This window comes from Bombina bombina, chromosome 4 (genome assembly GCF_027579735.1).
Source record: "Bombina bombina isolate aBomBom1 chromosome 4, aBomBom1.pri, whole genome shotgun sequence".
Classification (NCBI taxonomy): domain Eukaryota; kingdom Metazoa; phylum Chordata; class Amphibia; order Anura; family Bombinatoridae; genus Bombina; species Bombina bombina.
In genome coordinates this window covers 441,206,031-441,229,653 of record NC_069502.1, presented here as the reverse complement: position 1 = coordinate 441,229,653, position 23,623 = coordinate 441,206,031, and the positions used below count along the sequence as shown (strand labels likewise).

General features: G+C 36.4%; 1 protein-coding gene across 1 annotated transcript in view; it reads left to right on the top strand.

Annotated features, from left to right (window-relative positions):
* LOC128657535 (mucin-16-like) overlaps positions 1–23,623 on the top strand; it is a 75,818-nt gene that overhangs the window by 804 nt on the left and 51,391 nt on the right. Inside the window, exon 2 of the mRNA XM_053711908.1 lies at positions 2–23,605. Coding sequence (XP_053567883.1) covers positions 2–23,605 — 23,604 coding nt within the window. The remainder of the gene's footprint in view (position 1; positions 23,606–23,623) is intronic.

Genomic DNA, 23,623 nt, shown 5'->3' with positions numbered 1-23,623 from the left:
GAATCTCTTAGTACAGCTTTATTCACTGAAACAGATATTTCTACTTTGTTAGCAAATCCAACTAATTCTTACTCCGCTGCAGAAGAAGGAAGCAGTACGCAAACATCTACCTATTTCAAAAGTACTTTGTCCATTACAAATTTTGAGGGTACACCTACACCTAATGAATCTGAGAGCAGTGTTACACCTACTTTTCAAGACATAACTACTTTGTCTAATGAAGCAATTAGTTCTGATGTGTCTACTGGAATTATTGATAACCTGTCAACACGTTACACAAATGCACCTTCTTTAACTGCTGAATCAATATTAAGTTCAACCCCTACAATACCACCTGGAACCTCTCCATTAACTGAACAAAGCATTACAACTTTATTGACTGAAAACACAATTTCTCCTTCATCAAATGAAGCTGCAAATACCCCAAAAAGTACCTCTTACTTAACAGAAACAGCAAGCAGTTTTGTCTCTAAAACATTTTCACAAGGTATTGAATCATCTATTGAACCTTCCAGTAGCACATATAAGTCTGTTGAAACATTTGGTACCATATCTTCTTCAACTGACTTAAAATCCTCTTCTTCATCTTCTAAAGCAACGTTTGTCTCTTCCGCTAATTTACCATCTGGATACCCTCTGACTACTAAATCAGGTCTGACTGATTTTTCAATTGAATTCACAACTGAATCTACATCTAATGATGCAGCAAGCAATCCAAAAAGTACGTCATCATCTACTGAAGCATCAAGCAGCTTAATATCTAAATATCCAGAAAGAACAACATTACCTAGTGAACCTACAAGTGTCCATTTGTCAACTCCCTCATCTAGCCAAGCTGTACCTACTGATAATGGATTTACCACATTATCAGCAGAACCTACTAGTATAAATTCAAATACAGGTGATCAAACTATTTTATCATCAGCATACTCAAGAAGTACAACATCATCTAGTCTATCCTCAAGTACTATTCCATCCGGTCAACCATCTACTGTGTTTTCATCTGCAGAATCTCTTAGTACAGCTTTATTCACTGAAACAGATATTTCTACGTTGTCAGCAAATCCAACTAATTCTTACTCTACTGTAGAAGAAGGAAGCAGCACGCAAACATCTACCTATTTCAAAAGTACTTTGTCCGTTACAAATTCTGAGGGTACACCTACACGTAATCAATCTGAGAGCAGTGTTCCACCTACTTTTCAAGACATAACTACTTTATCTAATGAAGCAACTAGTTCTGATGTGTCTACTGGAATGATCGATAACCTGTCAACACATTACACAATTGCACCTTCTTCAACTGCTGAACCAATATTAAGTTCAACCCCTACAATACCACCTGGAACCTCTCCATTAACTGAACAAGACATTACAACTTTATTAACTGAATACACAATTTCTCCTTCATCAAATGAAGCTGCAAATACCCCAAAAAGTACCTCTTTCTTAACAGAAACAGCAAGCAGTTTTGTCTCTACAACATTTTCACAAGGTATTGATTCATCTATTGAACCTTCCAGTAACACATATGAGTCTGTTGAAACATTTGGTACCATATCTTCAACTGACTTAAAATCCTCTTCTTCGTCTTCTAAAGAAACGTTTGCCTCATCCAATAATTTACCATCTGGACACCCTCTGACTACTGAACCAGGTGTGACTACATTTTCAATTGAATTCACAACTGAATCTACATCTAATGATGCAGCAAGCAATCTAAAAAGTAGTTCATCATCTACAGAATCATCAAGCAGCTTAATATCTAAATATCCTGAAAGTAAAAAATTACCTAGTGAACCTACAAGTGTCGATTTGTCAACCCTCTCATCTAGCCAAGTTGTACCTACTGATAATGAATTTACCACATTATCAGCAGAACCTACTAGTATAAATTTAAATACAGGTGATCAAACTATTTTATCATCAGCATACTCAAGAAGTACAACACCATCTAGCCAATCCTCAAGTACTATGCCATCCGGTCAACCATCTACTGTGTTTTCATCTGCAGAATCTCTTAGTACAGCTTTATTCACTGAAACAGATATTTCTACTTTGTCAGCAAGTCCAACTAATTCTTACTTCACTGCAGAAGAAGGAAGCAGCACGCAAACATCTACCTATTTCAAAAGTACTTTGTCAGTTACAAATTCTGAGGGTACACCTACACCTTATAAATCTGAGAGCAGTGTTTCACCTACTTTTCAAGAGAAAACTACTTTGTCTAATGAAGCAACTAGTTCTGATGTGTCTACTGGAATGATTGATAACCTGTCAACACATTACACAATTGCACCTTCTTCAACTGCTGAACCAATATTAAGTTCAACCCCTACAATACCACCTGGAACCTCTCCATTAACTGAACAAGACATTACAACTTTATTAACTGAATACTCAATTTCTCCTTCATCAAATGAAGCTGCAAATACCCCAAAAAGTACCTCTTACTTAACAGAAACAGCAAGCAGTTTTGTCTCTACAACATTTTCACAAGGTATTGAATCATCTATTGAACCTTCCAGTAACACATATGAGTCTGTTGAAACATTTGGTACCATATCTTCAACTGACTTAAAATCCTCTTCTTCATCTTCTAAAACAACGTTTGTCTCATCCACTAATTTACCATCTGGACACCCTCTGCCTACTGAATCAGGTCTGACTGATTTTTCAATTGAATTCACAACTGAATCTACATCTAATGATGGAGCAACCAATCCAAAAAGTACGTCATCATCTACTGAAGCATCAAGCAGCTTAATATCTAAATATCCAGAAAGTACAAAATTACCTAGTGAACCTACAAGTGTCGATTTGTCAACCCTCTCATCTAGCCAAGCTGTACCTACTGATAATGAATTTACCACATTATCAGCAGAACCTACTAGTATAAATTTAAATACAGGTGATCAAACTATTTTATCATCAGCATACTCAAGAAGTACAACACCATCTAGTCTATCCTCAAGTACTATGCCATCCGGTCAACCATCTACTGTGTTTTCATCTGCAGAATCTCTTAGTACAGCTTTATTCACTGAAACAGATATTTCTACTTTGTCTGCAAATCCAACTAATTCTTACTCCGCTGCAGAAGAAGGAAGCAGCACGCAAACATCTACCTATTTCAAAAGTACTTTGTCCGTTACAAATTCTGAGGGTACACCTACACCTAATGAATCTGAGAGCAGTGTTCTACCTACTTTTCAAGACAAAACTACTTTGTCTAATGAAGCAACTAGTTCTGATGTGTCTACTGGAATGATTCATAACCTGTCAACACGTTACACAAATGCACCTTCTTCAACTTCTGAACCAATATTAAGTTCAACCCCTACAATACAACCTGGAACCTCTCCATTAACTGAACAAAGCATTACAACTTTATTGACTGAATACACAATTTCTCCTTCATCAAATGAAGCTGCAAATACCCCAAAAAGTACCTCTTACTTAACAGAAACAGCAAGCAGTTTTGTCTCTACAACATTTTCACAAGGTATTGAATCATCTATTGAACCTTCCAGTAACACATATGAGTCTGTTGAAACATTTGGTACCATATCTTCAACTGACTTAAAATCCTCTTCTTCATCTTCTAAAGCAACGTTTGTCTCATCCACTAATTTACCATCTGGACACCCTCTGACTACTGAATCAGGTCTGACTGATTTTTCAATTGAATTCACAACTGAATCTACATCTAATGATGCAGCAAGCAATCCAAAAAGTAGTTCATCATCTACAGAAGCATCAAGCAGCTTAATATCTAAATATCCAGAAAGTACAAAATTACCTAGTGAACCTACAAGTGTCGATTTGTCAACCCTCTCATCTAGCCAAGCTGTACCTACTGATAATGGATTTACCACATTATCAGCAGAACCTACTAGTATAAATTTAAATACAGGTGACCAAACTATTTTATCATCAGCATACTCAAGAAGTACAACACCATCTAGTCTATCCTCAAGTACTATTCCATCCGGTCAACCATCTACTGTGTTTTCATCTGCAGAATCTCTTAGTACAGCTTTATTCACTGAAACAGATATTTCTACTTTGTCAGCAAATCCAACTAATTCTTACTCCGCTGCAGAAGAAGGAAGCAGCACGCAAACATCTACCTATTTCAAAAGTACTTTGTCCATTACAAATTCTGAGGGTACACCTACACCTAATGAATCTGAGAGCACTGTTCCACCTACTTTTCAAGACATAACTACTTTATCTAATGAAGCAACTAGTTCTGATGTGTCTACTGGAATGATTGATAACCTGTCAACACGTTACACAAATGCACCTTCTTCAACTTCTGAACCAATATTAAGTTCAACCCCTACAATACCACCTGGAACCTCTCCATTAACTGAACAAAGCATTACAACTTTATTGACTGAATACACAATTTCTCCTTCATCAAATGAAGCTGCAAATACCTCAAAAAGTACCTCTTACTTAACAGAAACAGCAAGCAGTTTTGTCTCTACAACATTTTCACAAGGTATTGAATCATCTATTGAACCTTCCAGTAACACATATGAGTCTGTTGAAACATTTGGTACCATATCTTCAACTGACTTAAAATCCTCTTCTTCATCTTCTAAAACAACGCTTGTCTCATCCACTAATTTACCATCTGGACACCCTCTGACTACTGAATCAGGTCTGACTGATTTTTCAATTGAATTCACAACTGAATCTACATCTAATGATGCAGCAAGCAATCCAAAAAGTAGTTCAACATCTACAGAAGCATCAAGCAGCTTAATATCTAAATATCCAGAAAGTACAAAATTACCTAGTGAACCTACAAGTGTCGATTTGTCAACCCTCTCATCTAGCCAAGCTGTACCTACTGATAATGAATTTACCACATTATCAGCAGAACCTACTAGTATAAATTTAAATACAGGTGATCAAACTATTTTATCATCAGCATACTCAAGAAGTACAACACCATCTAGTCTATCCTCAAGTACTATTCCATCCGGTCAACCATCTACTGTGTTTTCATCTGCAGAATCTCTTAGTACAGCTTTATTCACTGAAACAGATATTTCTACTTTGTCTGCAAATCCAACTAATTCTTACTCCGCTGCAGAAGAAGGAAGCAGCACGCAAACATCTACCTATTTCAAAAGTACTTTGTCCGTTACAAATTCTGAGGGTACACCTACACCTAATGAATCTGAGAGCAGTGTTCCACCTACTTTTCAAGACATAACTACTTTATCTAATGAAGCAACTAGTTCTGATGTGTCTACTGGAATGATTGATAACCTGTCAACACGTTACACAAATGCACCTTCTTCAACTTCTGAACCAATATTAAGTTCAACCCCTACAATACCACCTGGAACCTCTCCATTAACTGAACAAAGCATTACAACTTTATTGACTGAATACACAATTTCTCCTTCATCAAATGAAGCTGCAAATACCCCAAAAAGTACCTCTTACTTAACAGAAACAGCAAGCAGTTTTGTCTCTACAACATTTTCACAAGGTATTGAATCATCTATTGAACCTTCCAGTAACATATTTGAGTCTGTTGAAACATTTGGTACCATATCTTCAACTGACTTAAAATCCTCTTCTTCATCTTCTAAAGCAACGTTTGTCTCATCCACTAATTTACCATCTGGACACCCTCTGACTACTGAATCAGGTCTGACTGATTTTTCAATTGAATTCACAGCTGGATCTACATCTAATGATTCAGCAAGCAATCCAAAAAGTATGTCATCATCTACTGAAGCATCAAGCAGCTTAATATCTAAAAATCCAGAAAGTACAAAATTACCTAGTGAACCTACAAGTGTCCATTTGTCAACCCCCTCATCTAGCCAAGCTGTACCTACTAATAATGAATTTACCACATTATCAGCAGAACCTACTAGTATAAATTTAAATACAGGTGATCAAACTATTTTATCATCAGCATACTCAAGAAGTACAACACCATCTAGTCTATCCTCAAGTACTATGCCATCCAGTCAACCATCTACTGTGTTTTCATCTACAGAATCTCTTAGTACAGCTTTATTCACGGAAACAGATATTTCTACTTTGTCAGCAAATCTAACTAATTCTTACTCCGCTGCAGAAGAAGGAAGCAGCACGCAAACATCTACCTATTTCAAAAGTACTTTGTCCGTTACAAATTCTGAGGGTACACCTACACCTAATGAATCTGAGAGCAGTGTTCCACCTACTTTTCAAGACATAACTACTTTATCTAATGAAGCAACTAGTTCTGATGTGTCTACTGGAATGATTGATAACCTGTCAACACGTTACACAAATGCACCTTCTTCAACTTCTGAACCAATATTAAGTTCAACCCCTACAATACCACCTGGAACCTCTCCATTAACTGAACAAAGCATTACAACTTTATTGACTGAATACACAATTTCTCCTTCATCAAATGAAGCTGCAAATACCCCAAAAAGTACCTCTTACTTAACAGAAACAGCAAGCAGTTTTGTGTCTACAACATTTTCACAAGGTATTGAATCATCTATTGAACCTTCCAGTAACACATATGAGTCTGTTGAAACATTTGGTACCATATCTTCAACTGACTTAAAATCCTCTTCTTCATCTTCTAAAACAACGTTTGTCTCATCCACTAATTTACCATCTGGACACCCTCTGACTACTGAATCAGGTCTGACTGATTTTTCAATTGATTTCACAACTGAATCTACATCTAATGATGCAGCAAGCAATCCAAAAAGTAGTTCATCATCTACAGAAGCATCAAGCAGCTTAATATCTAAATATCCAGAAAGTACAAAATTACCTAGTGAACCTACAAGTGTCGATTTGTCAACCCTCTCATCTAGCCAAGCTGTACCTACTGATAATGAATTTACCACATTATCAGTAGAACCTACTAGTATAAATTTAAATACAGGTGATCAAACTATTTTATCATCAGCATACTCAAGAAGTACAACACCATCTAGTCTATCCTCAAGTACTATGCCATCCGGTCAACCATCTACTGTGTTTTCATCTGCAGAATCTCTTAGTACAGCTTTATTCACTGAAACAGATATTTCTACTTTGTCTGCAAATCCAACTAATTCTTACTCCGCTGCAGAAGAAGGAAGCAGCACGCAAACATCTACCTATTTCAAAAGTACTTTGTCCGTTACAAATTCTGAGGGTACACCTACACCTAATGAATCTGAGAGCAGTGTTCTACCTACTTTTCAAGACAAAACTACTTTGTCTAATGAAGCAACTAGTTCTGATGTGTCTACTGGAATGATTGATAACCTGTCAACACGTTACACAACTGCACCTTCTTCAACTTCTGAACCAATATTAAGTTCAACCCCTACAATACTACCTGGAACCTCTCCATTAACTGAACAAAGCATTATAACTTTATTGACTGAATACACAATTTCTCCTTCATCAAATGAAGCTGCAAATACCGCAAAAAGTACCTCTTACTTAACAGAAACAGCAAGCAGTTTTGTCTCTACAACATTTTCACAAGGTATTGAATCATCTATTGAACCTTCCAGTAACACATATGAGTCTGTTGAAACATTTGGTACCATATCTTCAACTGACTTAAAATCCTTTTCTTCATCTTCTAAAGCAACGTTTGTCTCATCCACTAATTTACTATCTGGAAACCCTCTGACTACTGAATCAGGTCTGACTGATTTTTCAATTGAATTCACAACTGAATCTACATCTAATGATGCAGCAAGCAATCCAAAAAGTACGTCATCATCTACTGAAGCATCAAGCAGCTTAATATCTAAATATCCAGAAAGTACAAAATTACCTAGTGAACATACAAGTGTCCATTTGTCAACCCCCTCATCTAGCCAAGCTGTACCTACTGATAATGAATTTACCACATTATCAGCAGAACCTACTAGTATACATTTAAATACAGGTGATCAAACTATTTTATCATCAGCATACTCAAGAAGTACAACACCATCAAGTCTATCCTTAAGTACTATTCCATCCAGTCAACCATCTACTGTGTTTTCATCTGCAGAATCTCTTAGTACAGCTTTATTCACTGAAACAGATATTTCTACTTTGTCTGCAAATCCAACTAATTCTTACTCCGCTGCAGAAGAAGGAAGCAGCAAGCAAACATCTACCTATTTCAAAAGTACTTTGTCCGTTACAAATTCTGAGGGTACACCTACACCTAATGAATCTGAGAGCAGTGTTCCACCTACTTTTCAAGACATAACTACTTTATCTAATGAAGCAACTAGTTCTGATGTGTCTACTGGAATGATTGATAACCTGTCAACACGTTACACAAATGCACCTTCTTCAACTTCTGAACCAATATTAAGTTCAACCCCTACAATACCACCTGGAACCTCTCCATTAACTGAACAAAGCATTACAACTTTATTGACTGAATACACAATTTCTCCTTCATCAAATGAAGCTGCAAATACCCCAAAAAGTACCTCTTACTTAACAGAAACAGCAAGCAGTTTTGTCTCTACAACATTTTCACAAGGTATTGAATCATCTATTGAACCTTCCAGTAACACATATGAGTCTGTTGAAACATTTGGTACCATATCTTCAACTGACTTAAAATCCTCTTCTTCATCTTCTAAAGCAACGTTTGTCTCATCCACTAATTTACCATCTGGACACCCTCTGACTACTGAATCAGGTCTGACTGATTTTTCAGTTGAATTCACAACTGAATCTACATCTAATGATGCAGCAAGCAATCCAAAAAGTAGTTCATCATCTACAGAAGCATCAAGCAGCTTAATATCTAAATATCCAGAAAGTACAAAATTATCTAGTGAACCTACAAGTGTCGATTTGTCAACCCTCTCATCTAGCCAAGCTGTACCTACTGATAATGAATTTACCACATTATCAGCAGAACCTACTAGTATAAATTTAAATACAGGTGATCAAACTATTTTATCATCAGCATACTCAAGAAGTGCAACACCATCTAGTCTATCCTCAAGTACTATGCCATCCGGTCAACCATCTACTGTGTTTTCATCTGCAGAATCTCTTAGTACAGCTTTATTCACTGAAATAGATATTTCTTCTTTGTCTGCAAATCCAACTAATTCTTACTCCGCTGCAGAAGAAGGAAGCAGCACGCAAACATCTACCTATTTCAAAAGTACTTTGTCCGTTACAAATTCTGAGGGTACACCTACACCTAATGAATCTGAGAGCAGTGTTCTACCTACTTTTCAAGACAAAACTACTTTGTCTAATGAAGCAACTAGTTCTGATGTGTCTACTGGAATGATTGAAAACCTGTCAACACGTTACACAAATGCACCTTCTTCAACTTCTGAACCAATATTAAGTTCAACCCCTACAATACTACCTGGAACCTCTCCATTAACTGAACAAAGCATTATAACTTTATTGACTGAATACACAATTTCTCCTTCATCAAATGAAGCTGCAAATACCCCAAAAAGTACCTCTTACTTAACAGAAACAGCAAGCAGTTTTGTCTCTACAACATTTTCACAAGGTATTGAATCATCTATTGAACCTTCCAGTAACACATATGAGTCTGTTGAAACATTTGGTACCATATCTTCAACTGACTTAAAATCCTCTTCTTCATCTTCTAAAGCAACGTTTGTCTCATTCACTAATTTACCATCTGGACACCCTCTGACTACTGAATCAGGTCTGACTGATTTTTCAATTGAATTCACAACTGAATCTACATCTAATAATGCAGCAAGCAATCCAAAAAGTAGTTCATCATCTACAGAAGCATCAAGCAGCTTAATATCTAAATATCCAGAAAGTACAAAATTACCTAGTGAACCTACAAGTGTCGATTTGTCAACCCTCTCATCTAGCCAAGCTGTACCTACTGATAATGAATTTACCACATTATCAGCAGAACCTACTAGTATACATTTAAATACAGGTGATCAAACTATTTTATCATCAGCATACTCAAGAAGTACAACACCATCAAGTCTATCCTTAAGTACTATTCCATCCGGTCAACCATCTACTGTGTTTTCATCTGCAGAATCTCTTAGTACAGCTTTATTCACTGAAACAGATATTTCTACTTTGTCTGCAAATCCAACTAATTCTTACTCCGCTGCAGAAGAAGGAAGCAGCACGCAAACATCTACCTATTTCAAAAGTACTTTGTCCGTTACAAATTCTGAGGGTACACCTACACCTAATGAATCTGAGAGCAGTGTTCCACCTAGTTTTCAAGACATAACTACTTTATCTAATGATGCAACTAGTTCTGATGTGTCTACTGGAATGATTGATAACCTGTCAACACGTTACACAAATGCACCTTCTTCAACTTCTGAACCAATATTAAGTTCAACCCCTACAATACTACCTGGAACCTCTCCATTAACTGAACAAAGCATTATAACTTTATTGACTGAATACACAATTTCTCCTTCATCAAATGAAGCTGCAAATACCCCAAAAAGTACCTCTTACTTAACAGAAACAGCAAGCAGTTTTGTCTCTACAACATTTTCACAAGGTATTGAATCATCTATTGAACCTTCCAGTAACACATATGAGTCTGTTGAAACATTTGGTACCATATCTTCAACTGACTTAAAATCCTCTTCTTCATCTTCTAAAGCAACGTTTGTCTCATCCACTAATTTACCATCTGGACACCCTCTGACTACTGAATCAGGTCTGACTGATTTTTCAATTGAATTCACAACTGAATCTACATCTAATGATGCAGCAAGCAATCCAAAAATTACGTCATCATCTACTGAAGCATCAAGCAGCTTAATATCTAAATATCCAGAAAGTACAAAATTACCCAGTGAACCTACAATTGTCCATTTGTCAACCCCCTCATCTAGCCAAGCTGTACCTACTGATAATGGATTTACCACATTATCAGCAGAACCTACTAGTATAAATTTAAATACAGGTGATCAAACTATTTTATCATCAGCATACTCAAGAAGTACAACACCATCTAGTTTATCCTCAAGTACTATTCCATCCGGTCAACCATCTACTGTGTTTTCATCTGCAGAATCTCTTAGTACAGCTTTATTCACTGAAACAGATATTTCTACTTTGTCAGTAAAACCAACTAATTCTTTCTCCGCTGCAGAAGAAGGAAGCAGCACGAAAACATCTACCTATTTCAAAAGTACTTTGTCCGTTACAAATTCTGAGGGTACACCTAAACCTAATGAATCTGAGAGCAGTGTTCCACCTACTTTTCAAGACATAACTACTTTATCTAATGAAGCAACTAGTTCTGATGTGTCTACTGGAATGATTGATAACCTGTCAACACATTACACAAATGCACCTTCTTCAACTTCTGAACCAATATTAAGTTCAACCCCTACAATACCACCTGGAACCTCTCCATTAACTGAACAAAGCATTACAACTTTATTGACTGAATACAAAATTTATCCTTCATCAAATGAAGCTGCAAATACCCCAAAAAGTACCTCTTACTTAACAGAAACAGCAAGCAGTTTTGTCTCTACAACATTTTCACAAGGTATTGAATCATCTATTGAACCTTCCAGTAACACATATGAGTCTGTTGAAACATTTGGTACCATATCTTCAACTGACTTAAAATCCTCTTCTTCATCTTCTAAAGCAACGTTTGTCTCATCCACTAATTTACCATCTGGACACCCTCTGACTACTGAATCAGGTCTGACTGATTTTTCAATTGAATTCACAACTGAATCTACATCTAATGATGCAGCAAGCAATCCAAAAAGTAGTTCATCATCTACAGAAGCATCAAGCAGCTTAATATCTAAATATCCAGAAAATACAAAATTACCTAGTGAACCTACAAGTGTCGATTTGTCAACCCTCTCATCTAGCCAAGCTGTACCTACTGATAATGAATTTACCACATTATCAGCAGAACCTACTAGTATAAATTTAAATACAGGTGATCAAACTATTTTATCATCAGCATACTCAAGAAGTACAACACCATCTAGTCTATCCTCAAATACTATTCCATCCAGTCAACCATCTACTGTGTTTTCATCTGCAGAATCTCTTAGTACAGCTTTATTCACTGAAACAGATATTTCTACTTTGTCTGCAAATCCAACTAATTCTTACTCCGCTGCAGAAGAAGGAAGAAGCACGCAAACATCTACCTATTTCAAAAGTACTTTGTCTGTTACAAATTCTGAGGGTACACCTACACCTAATGAATCTGAGAGCAGTGTTCTACCTACTTTTCAAGACAAAACTACTTTGACTAATGAAGCTACTAGTTCTGATGTGTCTACTGGAATGATTGATAACCTGTCAACACGTTACACAAATGCACCTTCTTCAACTTCTGAACCAATATTAAGTTCAACCCCTAAAATACTACCTGGAACCTCTCCATTAACTGAACAAAGCATTATAACTTTATTGACTGAATACACAATTTCTCCTTCATCAAATGAAGCTGCAAATTCCCCAAAAAGTCCCTCTTACTTAACAGAAACAGCAAGCAGTTTTGTCTCTACAACATTTTCACAAGGTATTGAATCATCTATTGAACCTTCCAGTAACACATATGAGTCTGTTGAAACATTTGGTACCATATCTTCAACTGACTTAAAATCCTCTTCTACATCTTCTAAAGCAACGTTTGTCTCATCCACTAATTTACCATCTGGACACCCTCTGACTACTGAATCAGGTCTGACTGATTTTTCAATTGAATTCACAACTGAATCTACATCTAATGATGCAGCAAGCAATCCAAAAAGTAGTTCATCATCTACAGAAGCATCAAGCAGCTTAATATCTAAATATCCAGAAAGTACAAAATTATCTAGTGAACCTAAAAGTGTCGATTTGTCAACCCTCTCATCTAGCCAAGCTGTACCTACTGATAATGAATTTACCACATTATCAGCAGAACCTACTAGTATAAATTTAAATACAGGTGATCAAACTATTTTATCATCAGCATACTCAAGAAGTACAACATCATCTAGTCTATCCTCAAGTACTATTCCATCAGGTCAACCATCTACTGTGTTTTCATCTGCAGAATCTCTTAGTACAGCTTTATTCACTGAAACAGATATTTCTACTTTGTCTGCAAATCCAACTAATTCTTACTCCGCTGCAGAAGAAGGAAGAAGCACGCAAACATCTACCTATTTCAAAAGTACTTTGTCTGTTACAAATTCTGAGGGTACACCTACACCTAATGAATCTGAGAGCAGTGTTCTACCTACTTTTCAAGACAAAACTACTTTGACTAATGAAGCTACTAGTTCTGATGTGTCTACTGGAATGATTGATAACCTGTCAACACGTTACACAAATGCACCTTCTTCAACTTCTGAACCAATATTAAGTTCAACCCCTAAAATACTACCTGGAACCTCTCCATTAACTGAACAAAGCATTATAACTTTATTGACTGAATACACAATTTCTCCTTCATCAAATGAAGCTGCAAATTCCCCAAAAAGTCCCTCTTACTTAACAGAAACAGCAAGCAGTTTTGTCTCTACAACATTTTCACAAGGTATTGAATCATCTATTGAACCTTCCAGTAACACATATGAGTCTGTTGAAACATTTGGTACCATATCTTCAACTGACTTAAAATCCTCTTCTTCATCTTCTAAAGCAACGTTTGTCTCATCCACTAATTTACCATCTGGACACCCTCTGACTACTGAATCAGGTCTGACTGATTTTTCAATTGAATTCACAACTGAATCTACATCTAATGATGCAGCAAGCAATCCAAAAAGTAGTTCATCATCTACAGAAGCATCAAGCAGCTTAATATCTAAATATCCAGAAAGTACAAAATTATCTAGTGAACCTACAAGTGTCGATTTGTCAACCCTCTCATCTAGCCAAGCTGTACCTACTGATAATGAATTTACCACATTATCAGCAGAACCTACTAGTATATATTTAAATACAGGTGATCAAACTATTTTATCATCAGCATACTCAAGAAGTACAACACCATCTAGTCTATCCTCAAGTACTATTCCATCCGGTCAACCATCTACTGTGTTTTCATCTGCAGAATCTCTTAGTACAGCTTTATTCACTGAAACAGATATTTCTACTTTGTCAGCAAATCCAACTAATTCTTACTCCGCTGCAGAAGAAGGAAGCAGCACGCAAACATCTACCTATTTCAAAAGTACTTTGTCCGTTACAAATTCTGAGGGTACACCTACACCTAATGAATCTGAGAGCAGTGTTCCACCTACTTTTCAAGACATAACTACTTTATCTAATGAAGCAACTAGTTCTGATGTGTCTACTGGAATGATTGATAATGTGTCAACACGTTACACAAATGCACCTTCTTCAACTTCTGAACCAATATTAAGTTCAACCCCTACAATACCACCTGGAACCTCTCCATTAACTGAACAAAGCATTACAACTTTATTGACTGAATACACAATTTCTCCTTCATCAAATGAAGCTGCAAATACCCCAAAAAGTACCTCTTACTTAACAGAAACAGCAAGCAGTTTTGTCTCTACAACATTTTCACAAGGTATTGAATCATCTATTGAACCTTCCAGTAACACATATGAGTCTGTTGAAACATTTGGTACCATATCTTCAACTGACTTAAAATCCTCTTCTTCATCTTCTAAAGCAACGTTTGTCTCATCCATTAATTTACCATCTGGACACCCTCTGACTACTGAATCAGGTCTGACTGATTTTTTAATTGAATTCACAACTAAATCTACATCTAATGATGCAGCAAGCAATCCAAAAAGTAGTTCATCATCTACAGAAGCATCAAGCAGCTTAATATCTAAATATCCAGAAAGTACAAAATTACCTAGTGAACCTACAAGTGTCGATTTGTCAACCCTCTCATCTAGCCAAGCTGTACCTACTGATAATGAATTTACCACATTATCAGCAGAACCTACTAGTATAAATTTAAATACAGGTGATCAAACTATTTTATCATCAGCATACTCAAGAAGTACAACACCATCTAGTCTATCCTCAAGTACTATTCCATCCGGTCAACCATCTACTGTGTTTTCATCTGCAGAATCTCTTAGTACAGCTTTATTCACTGAAACAGATATTTCTACTTTGTCAGTAAAACCAACTAATTCTTTCTCCGCTGCAGAAGAAGGAAGCAGCACGCAAACATCTACCTATTTCAAAAGTACTTTGTCCGTTACAAATTCTGAGGGTACACCTACACCTAATGAATCTGAGAGCAGTGTTCCACCTACTTTTCAAGACATAACTACTTTATCTAATGAAGCAACTAGTTCTGATGTGTCTACTGGAATGATTGATAACCTGTCAACACATTACACAAATGCACCTTCTTCAACTTCTGAACCAATATTAAGTTCAACCCCTACAATACCACCTGGAACCTCTCCATTAACTGAACAAAGCATTACAACTTTATTGACTGAATACACAATTTATCCTTCATCAAATGAAGCTGCAAATACCCCAAAAAGTACCTCTTACTTAACAGAAACAGCAAGCAGTTTTGTCTCTACAACATTTTCACAAGGTATTGAATCATCTATTGAACCTTCCAGTAACACATATGAGTCTGTTGAAACATTTGGTACCATATCTTCAACTGACTTAAAATCCTCTTCTTCATCTTCTAAAGCAACGTTTGTCTCATCCACTAATTTACCATCTGGACACCCTCTGACTACTGAATCAGGTCTGACTGATTTTTCAATTGAATTCACAACTGAATCTACATCTAATGATGCAGCAAGCAATCCAAAAAGTAGTTCATCATCTACAGAAGCATCAAGCAGCTTAATATCTAAATATCCAGAAAGTACAAAATTATCTAGTGAACCTACAAGTGTCGATTTGTCAACCCTCTCATCTAGCCAAGCTGTACCTACTGATAATGAATTTACCACATTATCAGCAGAACCTACTAGTATAAATTTAAATACAGGTGATCACACTATTTTATCATCAGCATACTCAAGAAGTACAACACCATCTAGTCTATCCTCAAGTACTATTCCATCCGGTCAACCATCTACTGTGTTTTCATCTGCAGAATCTCTTAGTACAGCTTTATTCACTGAAACAGATATTTCTACTTTGTCTGCAAATCCAACTAATTCTTACTCCGCTGCAGAAGAAGGAAGCAGCACGCAAACATCTACCTATTTCAAAAGTACTTTGTCTGTTACAAATTCTGAGGGTACACCTACACCTAATGAATCTGAGAGCAGTGTTCTACCTACTTTTCAAGACAAAACTACTTTTACTAATGAAGCTACTAGTTCTGATGTGTCTACTGGAATGATTGATAACCTGTCAACACGTTACACAAATGCACCTTCTTCAACTTCTGAACCAATATTAAGTTCAACCCCTAAAATACTACCTGGAACCTCTCCATTAACTGAACAAAGCATTATAACTTTATTGACTGAATACACAATTTCTCCTTCATCAAATGAAGCTGCAAATTCCCCAAAAAGTACCTCTTACTTAACAGAAACAGCAAGCAGTTTTGTCTCTACAACATTTTCACAAGGTATTGAATCATCTATTGAACCTTCCAGTAACACATATGAGTCTGTTGAAACATTTGGTACCATATCTTCAACTGACTTAAAATCCTCTTCTTCATCTTCTAAAGCAACGTTTGTCTCATCCACTAATTTACCATCTGGACACCCTCTGACTACTGAATCAGGTCTGACTGATTTTTCAATTGAATTCACAACTGAATCTACATCTAATGATGCAGCAAGCAATCCAAAAAGTAGTTCATCATCTACAGAAGCATCAAGCAGCTTAATATCTAAATATCCAGAAAGTACAAAATTACCTAGTGAACCTACAAGTGTCGATTTGTCAACCCTCTCATCTAGCCAAGCTGTACCTACTGATAATGAATTTACCACATTATCAGCAGAACCTACTAGTATACATTTAAATATAGGTGATCAAACTATTTTATCATCAGCATACTCAAGAAGTACAACACCATCAAGTCTATCCTTAAGTACTATTCCATCCGGTCAACCATCTACTGTGTTTTCATCTGCAGAATCTCTTAGTACAGCTTTATTCACTGAAACAGATATTTCTACTTTGTCTGCAAATCCAACTAATTCTTACTCCGCTGTAGAAGAAGGAATCAGCACGAAAACATCTACCTATTTCAAAAGTACTTTGTCCGTTACAAATTCTGAGGGTACACCTACACCTAATGAATCTGAGAGCAGTGTTCCACCTAGTTTTCAAGACATAACTACTTTATCTAATGAAGCAACTAGTTCTGATGTGTCTACTGGAATGATTGATAACCTGTCAACACGTTACACAAATGCACCTTCTTCAGCTTCTGAACCAATATTAAGTTCAACCCCTACAATACCACCTGGAACCTCTCCATTAACTGAACAAAGCATTACAACTTTATTGACTGAATACACAATTTCTCCTTCATCAAATGAAGCTGCAAATACCCCAAAAAGTACCTCTTACTTAACAGAAACAGCAAGCAGTTTTGTCTCTACAACATTTTCACAAGGTATTGAATCATCTATTGAACCTTCCAGTAACACATATGAGTCTGTTGAAACATTTGGTACCATATCTTCAACTGACTTAAAATCCTCTTCTTCATCTTCTAAAGCAACGTTTGTCTCATCCATTAATTTACCATCTGGACACCCTCTGACTACTGAATCAGGTCTGACTGATTTTTTAATTGAATTCACAACTAAATCTACATCTAATGATGCAGCAAGCAATCCAAAAAGTAGTTCATCATCTACAGAAGCATCAAGCAGCTTAATATCTAAATATCCAGAAAGTACAAAATTACCTAGTGAACCTACAAGTGTCGATTTGTCAACCCTCTCATCTAGCCAAGCTGTACCTACTGATAATGAATTTACCACATTATCAGCAGAACCTACTAGTATAAATTTAAATACAGGTGATCAAACTATTTTATCATCAGCATACTCAAGAAGTACAACACCATCTAGTCTATCCTCAAGTACTATTCCATCCGGTCAACCATCTACTGTGTTTTCATCTGCAGAATCTCTTAGTACAGCTTTATTCACTGAAACAGATATTTCTACTTTGTCAGTAAAACCAACTAATTCTTTCTCCGCTGCAGAAGAAGGAAGCAGCACGCAAACATCTACCTATTTCAAAAGTACTTTGTCCGTTACAAATTCTGAGGGTACACCTACACCTAATGAATCTGAGAGCAGTGTTCCACCTACTTTTCAAGACATAACTACTTTATCTAATGAAGCAACTAGTTCTGATGTGTCTACTGGAATGATTGATAACCTGTCAACACATTACACAAATGCACCTTCTTCAACTTCTGAACCAATATTAAGTTCAACCCCTACAATACCACCTGGAACCTCTCCATTAACTGAACAAAGCATTACAACTTTATTGACTGAATACACAATTTCTCCTTCATCAAATGAAGCTGCAAATACCCCAAAAAGTACCTCTTACTTAACAGAAACAGCAAGCAGTTTTGTCTCTACAACATTTTCACAAGGTATTGAATCATCTATTGAACCTTCCAGTAACACATATGAGTCTGTTGAAACATTTGGTACCATATCTTCAACTGACTTAAAATCCTCTTCTTCATCTTCTAAAGCAATGTTTGTCTCATCCACTAATTTACCATCTGGACACCCTCTGACTACTGAATCAGGTCTGACTGATTTTTCAATTGAATTCACAACTGAATCTACATCTAATGATGCAGCAAGCAATCCAAAAAGTAGTTCATCATCTACAGAAGCATCAAGCAGCTTAATATCTAAATATCCAGAAAGTACAAAATTATCTAGTGAACCTACAAGTGTCGATTTGTCAACCCTCTCATCTAGCCAAGCTGTACCTACTGATAATGAATTTACCACATTATCAGCAGAACCTACTAGTATAAATTTAAATACAGGTGATCACACTATTTTATCATCAGCATACTCAAGAAGTACAACACCATCTAGTCTATCCTCAAGTACTATTCCATCCGGTCAACCATCTACTGTGTTTTCATCTGCAGAATCTCTTAGTACAGCTTTATTCACTGAAACAGATATTTCTACTTTGTCTGCAAATCCAACTAATTCTTACTCCGCTGCAGAAGAAGGAAGCAGCACGCAAACATCTACCTATTTCAAAAGTACTTTGTCTGTTACAAATTCTGAGGGTACACCTACACCTAATGAATCTGAGAGCAGTGTTCTACCTACTTTTCAAGACAAAACTACTTTTACTAATGAAGCTACTAGTTCTGATGTGTCTACTGGAATGATTGATAACCTGTCAACACGTTACACAAATGCACCTTCTTCAACTTCTGAACCAATATTAAGTTCAACCCCTAAAATACTACCTGGAACCTCTCCATTAACTGAACAAAGCATTATAACTTTATTGACTGAATACACAATTTCTCCTTCATCAAATGAAGCTGCAAATTCCCCAAAAAGTACCTCTTACTTAACAGAAACAGCAAGCAGTTTTGTCTCTACAACATTTTCACAAGGTATTGAATCATCTATTGAACCTTCCAGTAACACATATGAGTCTGTTGAAACATTTGGTACCATATCTTCAACTGACTTAAAATCCTCTTCTTCATCTTCTAAAGCAACGTTTGTCTCATCCACTAATTTACCATCTGGACACCCTCTGACTACTGAATCAGGTCTGACTGATTTTTCAATTGAATTCACAACTGAATCTACATCTAATGATGCAGCAAGCAATCCAAAAAGTAGTTCATCATCTACAGAAGCATCAAGCAGCTTAATATCTAAATATCCAGAAAGTACAAAATTACCTAGTGAACCTACAAGTGTCGATTTGTCAACCCTCTCATCTAGCCAAGCTGTACCTACTGATAATGAATTTACCACATTATCAGCAGAACCTACTAGTATACATTTAAATATAGGTGATCAAACTATTTTATCATCAGCATACTCAAGAAGTACAACACCATCAAGTCTATCCTTAAGTACTATTCCATCCGGTCAACCATCTACTGTGTTTTCATCTGCAGAATCTCTTAGTACAGCTTTATTCACTGAAACAGATATTTCTACTTTGTCTGCAAATCCAACTAATTCTTACTCCGCTGTAGAAGAAGGAATCAGCACGCAAACATCTACCTATTTCAAAAGTACTTTGTCCGTTACAAATTCTGAGGGTACACCTACACCTAATGAATCTGAGAGCAGTGTTCCACCTAGTTTTCAAGACATAACTACTTTATCTAATGAAGCAACTAGTTCTGATGTGTCTACTGGAATGATTGATAACCTGTCAACACGTTACACAAATGCACCTTCTTCAGCTTCTGAACCAATATTAAGTTCAACCCCTACAATACCACCTGGAACCTCTCCATTAACTGAACAAAGCATTACAACTTTATTGACTGAATACACAATTTCTCCTTCATCAAATGAAGCTGCAAATACCCCAAAAAGTACCTCTTACTTAACAGAAACAGCAAGCAGTTTTGTCTCTACAACATTTTCACAAGGTATTGAATCATCTATTGAACCTTCCAGTAACACATATGAGTCTGTTGAAACATTTGGTACCATATCTTCAACTGACTTAAAATCCTCTTCTTCATCTTCTAAAGCAACGTTTGTCTCATCCACTAATTTACCATCTGGACACGCTCTGACTACTGAATCAGGTCTGACTGATTTTTCAATTGAATTCACAACTGAATCTACATCTAATGATGCAGCAAGCAATCCAAAAAGTAGTTCATCATCTACAGAAGCATCAAGCAGCTTAATATCTAAATATCCAGAAAGTACAAAATTACCTAGTGAACCTACAAGTGTCGATTTGTCAACCCTCTCATCTAGCCAAGCTGTACCTACTGATAATGAATTTACCACATTATCAGCAGAACCTACTAGTATAAATTTAAATACAGGTGATCAAACTATTTTATCATCAGCATACTCAAGAAGTACAATACCATCTAGTCTATCCTCAAGTACTATTCCATCCGGTAAACCATCTACTGTGTTTTCATCTGCAGAATCTCTTAGTACAGCTTTATTCACTGAAACAGATATTTCTACTTTGTCAGTAAAACCAACTAATTCTTTCTCCGCTGCAGAAGAAGGAAGCAGCACGCAAACATCTACCTATTTCAAAAGTACTTTGTCCGTTACAAATTCTGAGGGTACACCTACACCTATTGAATCTGAGAGCAGTGTTCCACCTACTTTTCAAGACATAACTACTTTATCTAATGAAGCAACTAGTTCTGATGTGTCTACTGGAATGAGTGATAACCTGTCAACACGTTACACAAATGCACCTTCTTCAACTTCTAAACCAATATTAAGTTCAACCCCTACAATACCACCTGGAACCTCTCCATTAACTGAACAAAGCATTACAACTTTATTGACTGAATACACAATTTCTCCTTCATCAAATGAAGCTGCAAATACCCCAAAAAGTACCTCTTACTTAACAGAAACAGCAAGCAGTTTTGTCTCTACAACATTTTCACAAGGTATTGAATCATCTATTGAACCTTCCAGTAACACATATGAGTCTGTTGAAACATTTGGTACCATATCTTCAACTGACTTAAAATCCTCTTCTTCATATTCTAAAGCAACGTTTGTCTCATCCACTAATTTACCATCTGGACACCCTCTGACTACTGAATCAGGTCTGACTGATTTTTCAATTGAATTCACAACTGAATCTACATCTAATGATGCAGCAAGCAATCCAAAAATTACGTCATCATCTACTGAAGCATCAAGCAACTTAATATCCAAATATCCAGAAAGTACAAAATTACCCAGTGAACCTACAATTGTCCATTTGTCAACCCCCTCATCTAGCCAAGCTGTACCTACTGATAATGGATTTACCACATTATCAGCAGAACCTACTAGTATAAATTTAAATACAGGTGATCAAACTATTTTATCATCAGCATACTCAAGAAGTACAACACCATCTAGTCTATCCTCAAGTACTATTCCATCCGGTCAACCATCTACTGTGTTTTCATCTGCAGAATCTCTTAGTACAGCTTTATTCACTGAAACAGATATTTCTACTTTGTCTGCAAATCCAACTAATTCTTACTCCGCTGTAGAAGAAGGAATCAGCACGCAAACATCTACCTATTTCAAAAGTACTTTGTCCGTTACAAATTCTGAGGGTACACCTACACCTAATGAATCTGAGAGCAGTGTTCCACCTAGTTTTCAAGACATAACTACTTTATCTAATGAAGCAACTAGTTCTGATGTGTCTACTGGAATGATTGATAACCTGTCAACACGTTACACAAATGCACCTTCTTCAACCTCTGAACCAATATTAAGTTCAACCCCTACAATACCACCTGGAACCTCTCCATTAACTGAACAAAGCATTACAACTTTATTGACTGAATACACAATTTCTCCTTCATCAAATGAAGCTGCAAATACCCCAAAAAGTACCTCTTACTTAACAGAAACAGCAAGCAGTTTTGTCTCTACAACATTTTCACAAGGTATTGAATCATCTATTGAACCTTCCAGTAACACATATGAGTCTGTTGAAACATTTGGTACCATATCTTCAACTGACTTAAAATCCTCTTCTTCATCTTCTAAAGCAACGTTTGTCTCATCCACTAATTTACCATCTGGACACGCTCTGACTACTGAATCAGGTCTGACTGATTTTTCAATTGAATTCACAACTGAATCTACATCTAATGATGCAGCAAGCAATCCAAAAAGTAGTTCATCATCTACAGAAGCATCAAGCAGCTTAATATCTAAATATCCAGAAAGTACAAAATTACCTAGTGAACCTACAAGTGTCGATTTGTCAACCCTCTCATCTAGCCAAGCTGTACCTACTGATAATGAATTTACCACATTATCAGCAGAACCTACTAGTATAAATTTAAATACAGGTGATCAAACTATTTTATCATCAGCATACTCAAGAAGTACAACACCATCTAGTCTATCCTCAAGTACTATTCCATCCGGTAAACCATCTACTGTGTTTTCATCTGCAGAATCTCTTAGTACAGCTTTATTCACTGAAACAGATATTTCTACTTTGTCAGTAAAACCAACTAATTCTTTCTCCGCTGCAGAAGAAGGAAGCAGCACGCAAACATCTACCTATTTCAAAAGTACTTTGTCCGTTACAAATTCTGAGGGTACACCTACACCTATTGAATCTGAGAGCAGTGTTCCACCTACTTTTCAAGACATAACTACTTTATCTAATGAAGCAACTAGTTCTGATGTGTCTACTGGAATGAGTGATAACCTGTCAACACGTTACACAAATGCACCTTCTTCAACTTCTAAACCAATATTAAGTTCAACCCCTACAATACCACCTGGAACCTCTCCATTAACTGAACAAAGCATTACAACTTTATTGACTGAATACACAATTTCTCCTTCATCAAATGAAGCTGCAAATACCCCAAAAAGTACCTCTTACTTAACAGAAACAGCAAGCAGTTTTGTCTCTACAACATTTTCACAAGGTATTGAATCATCTATTG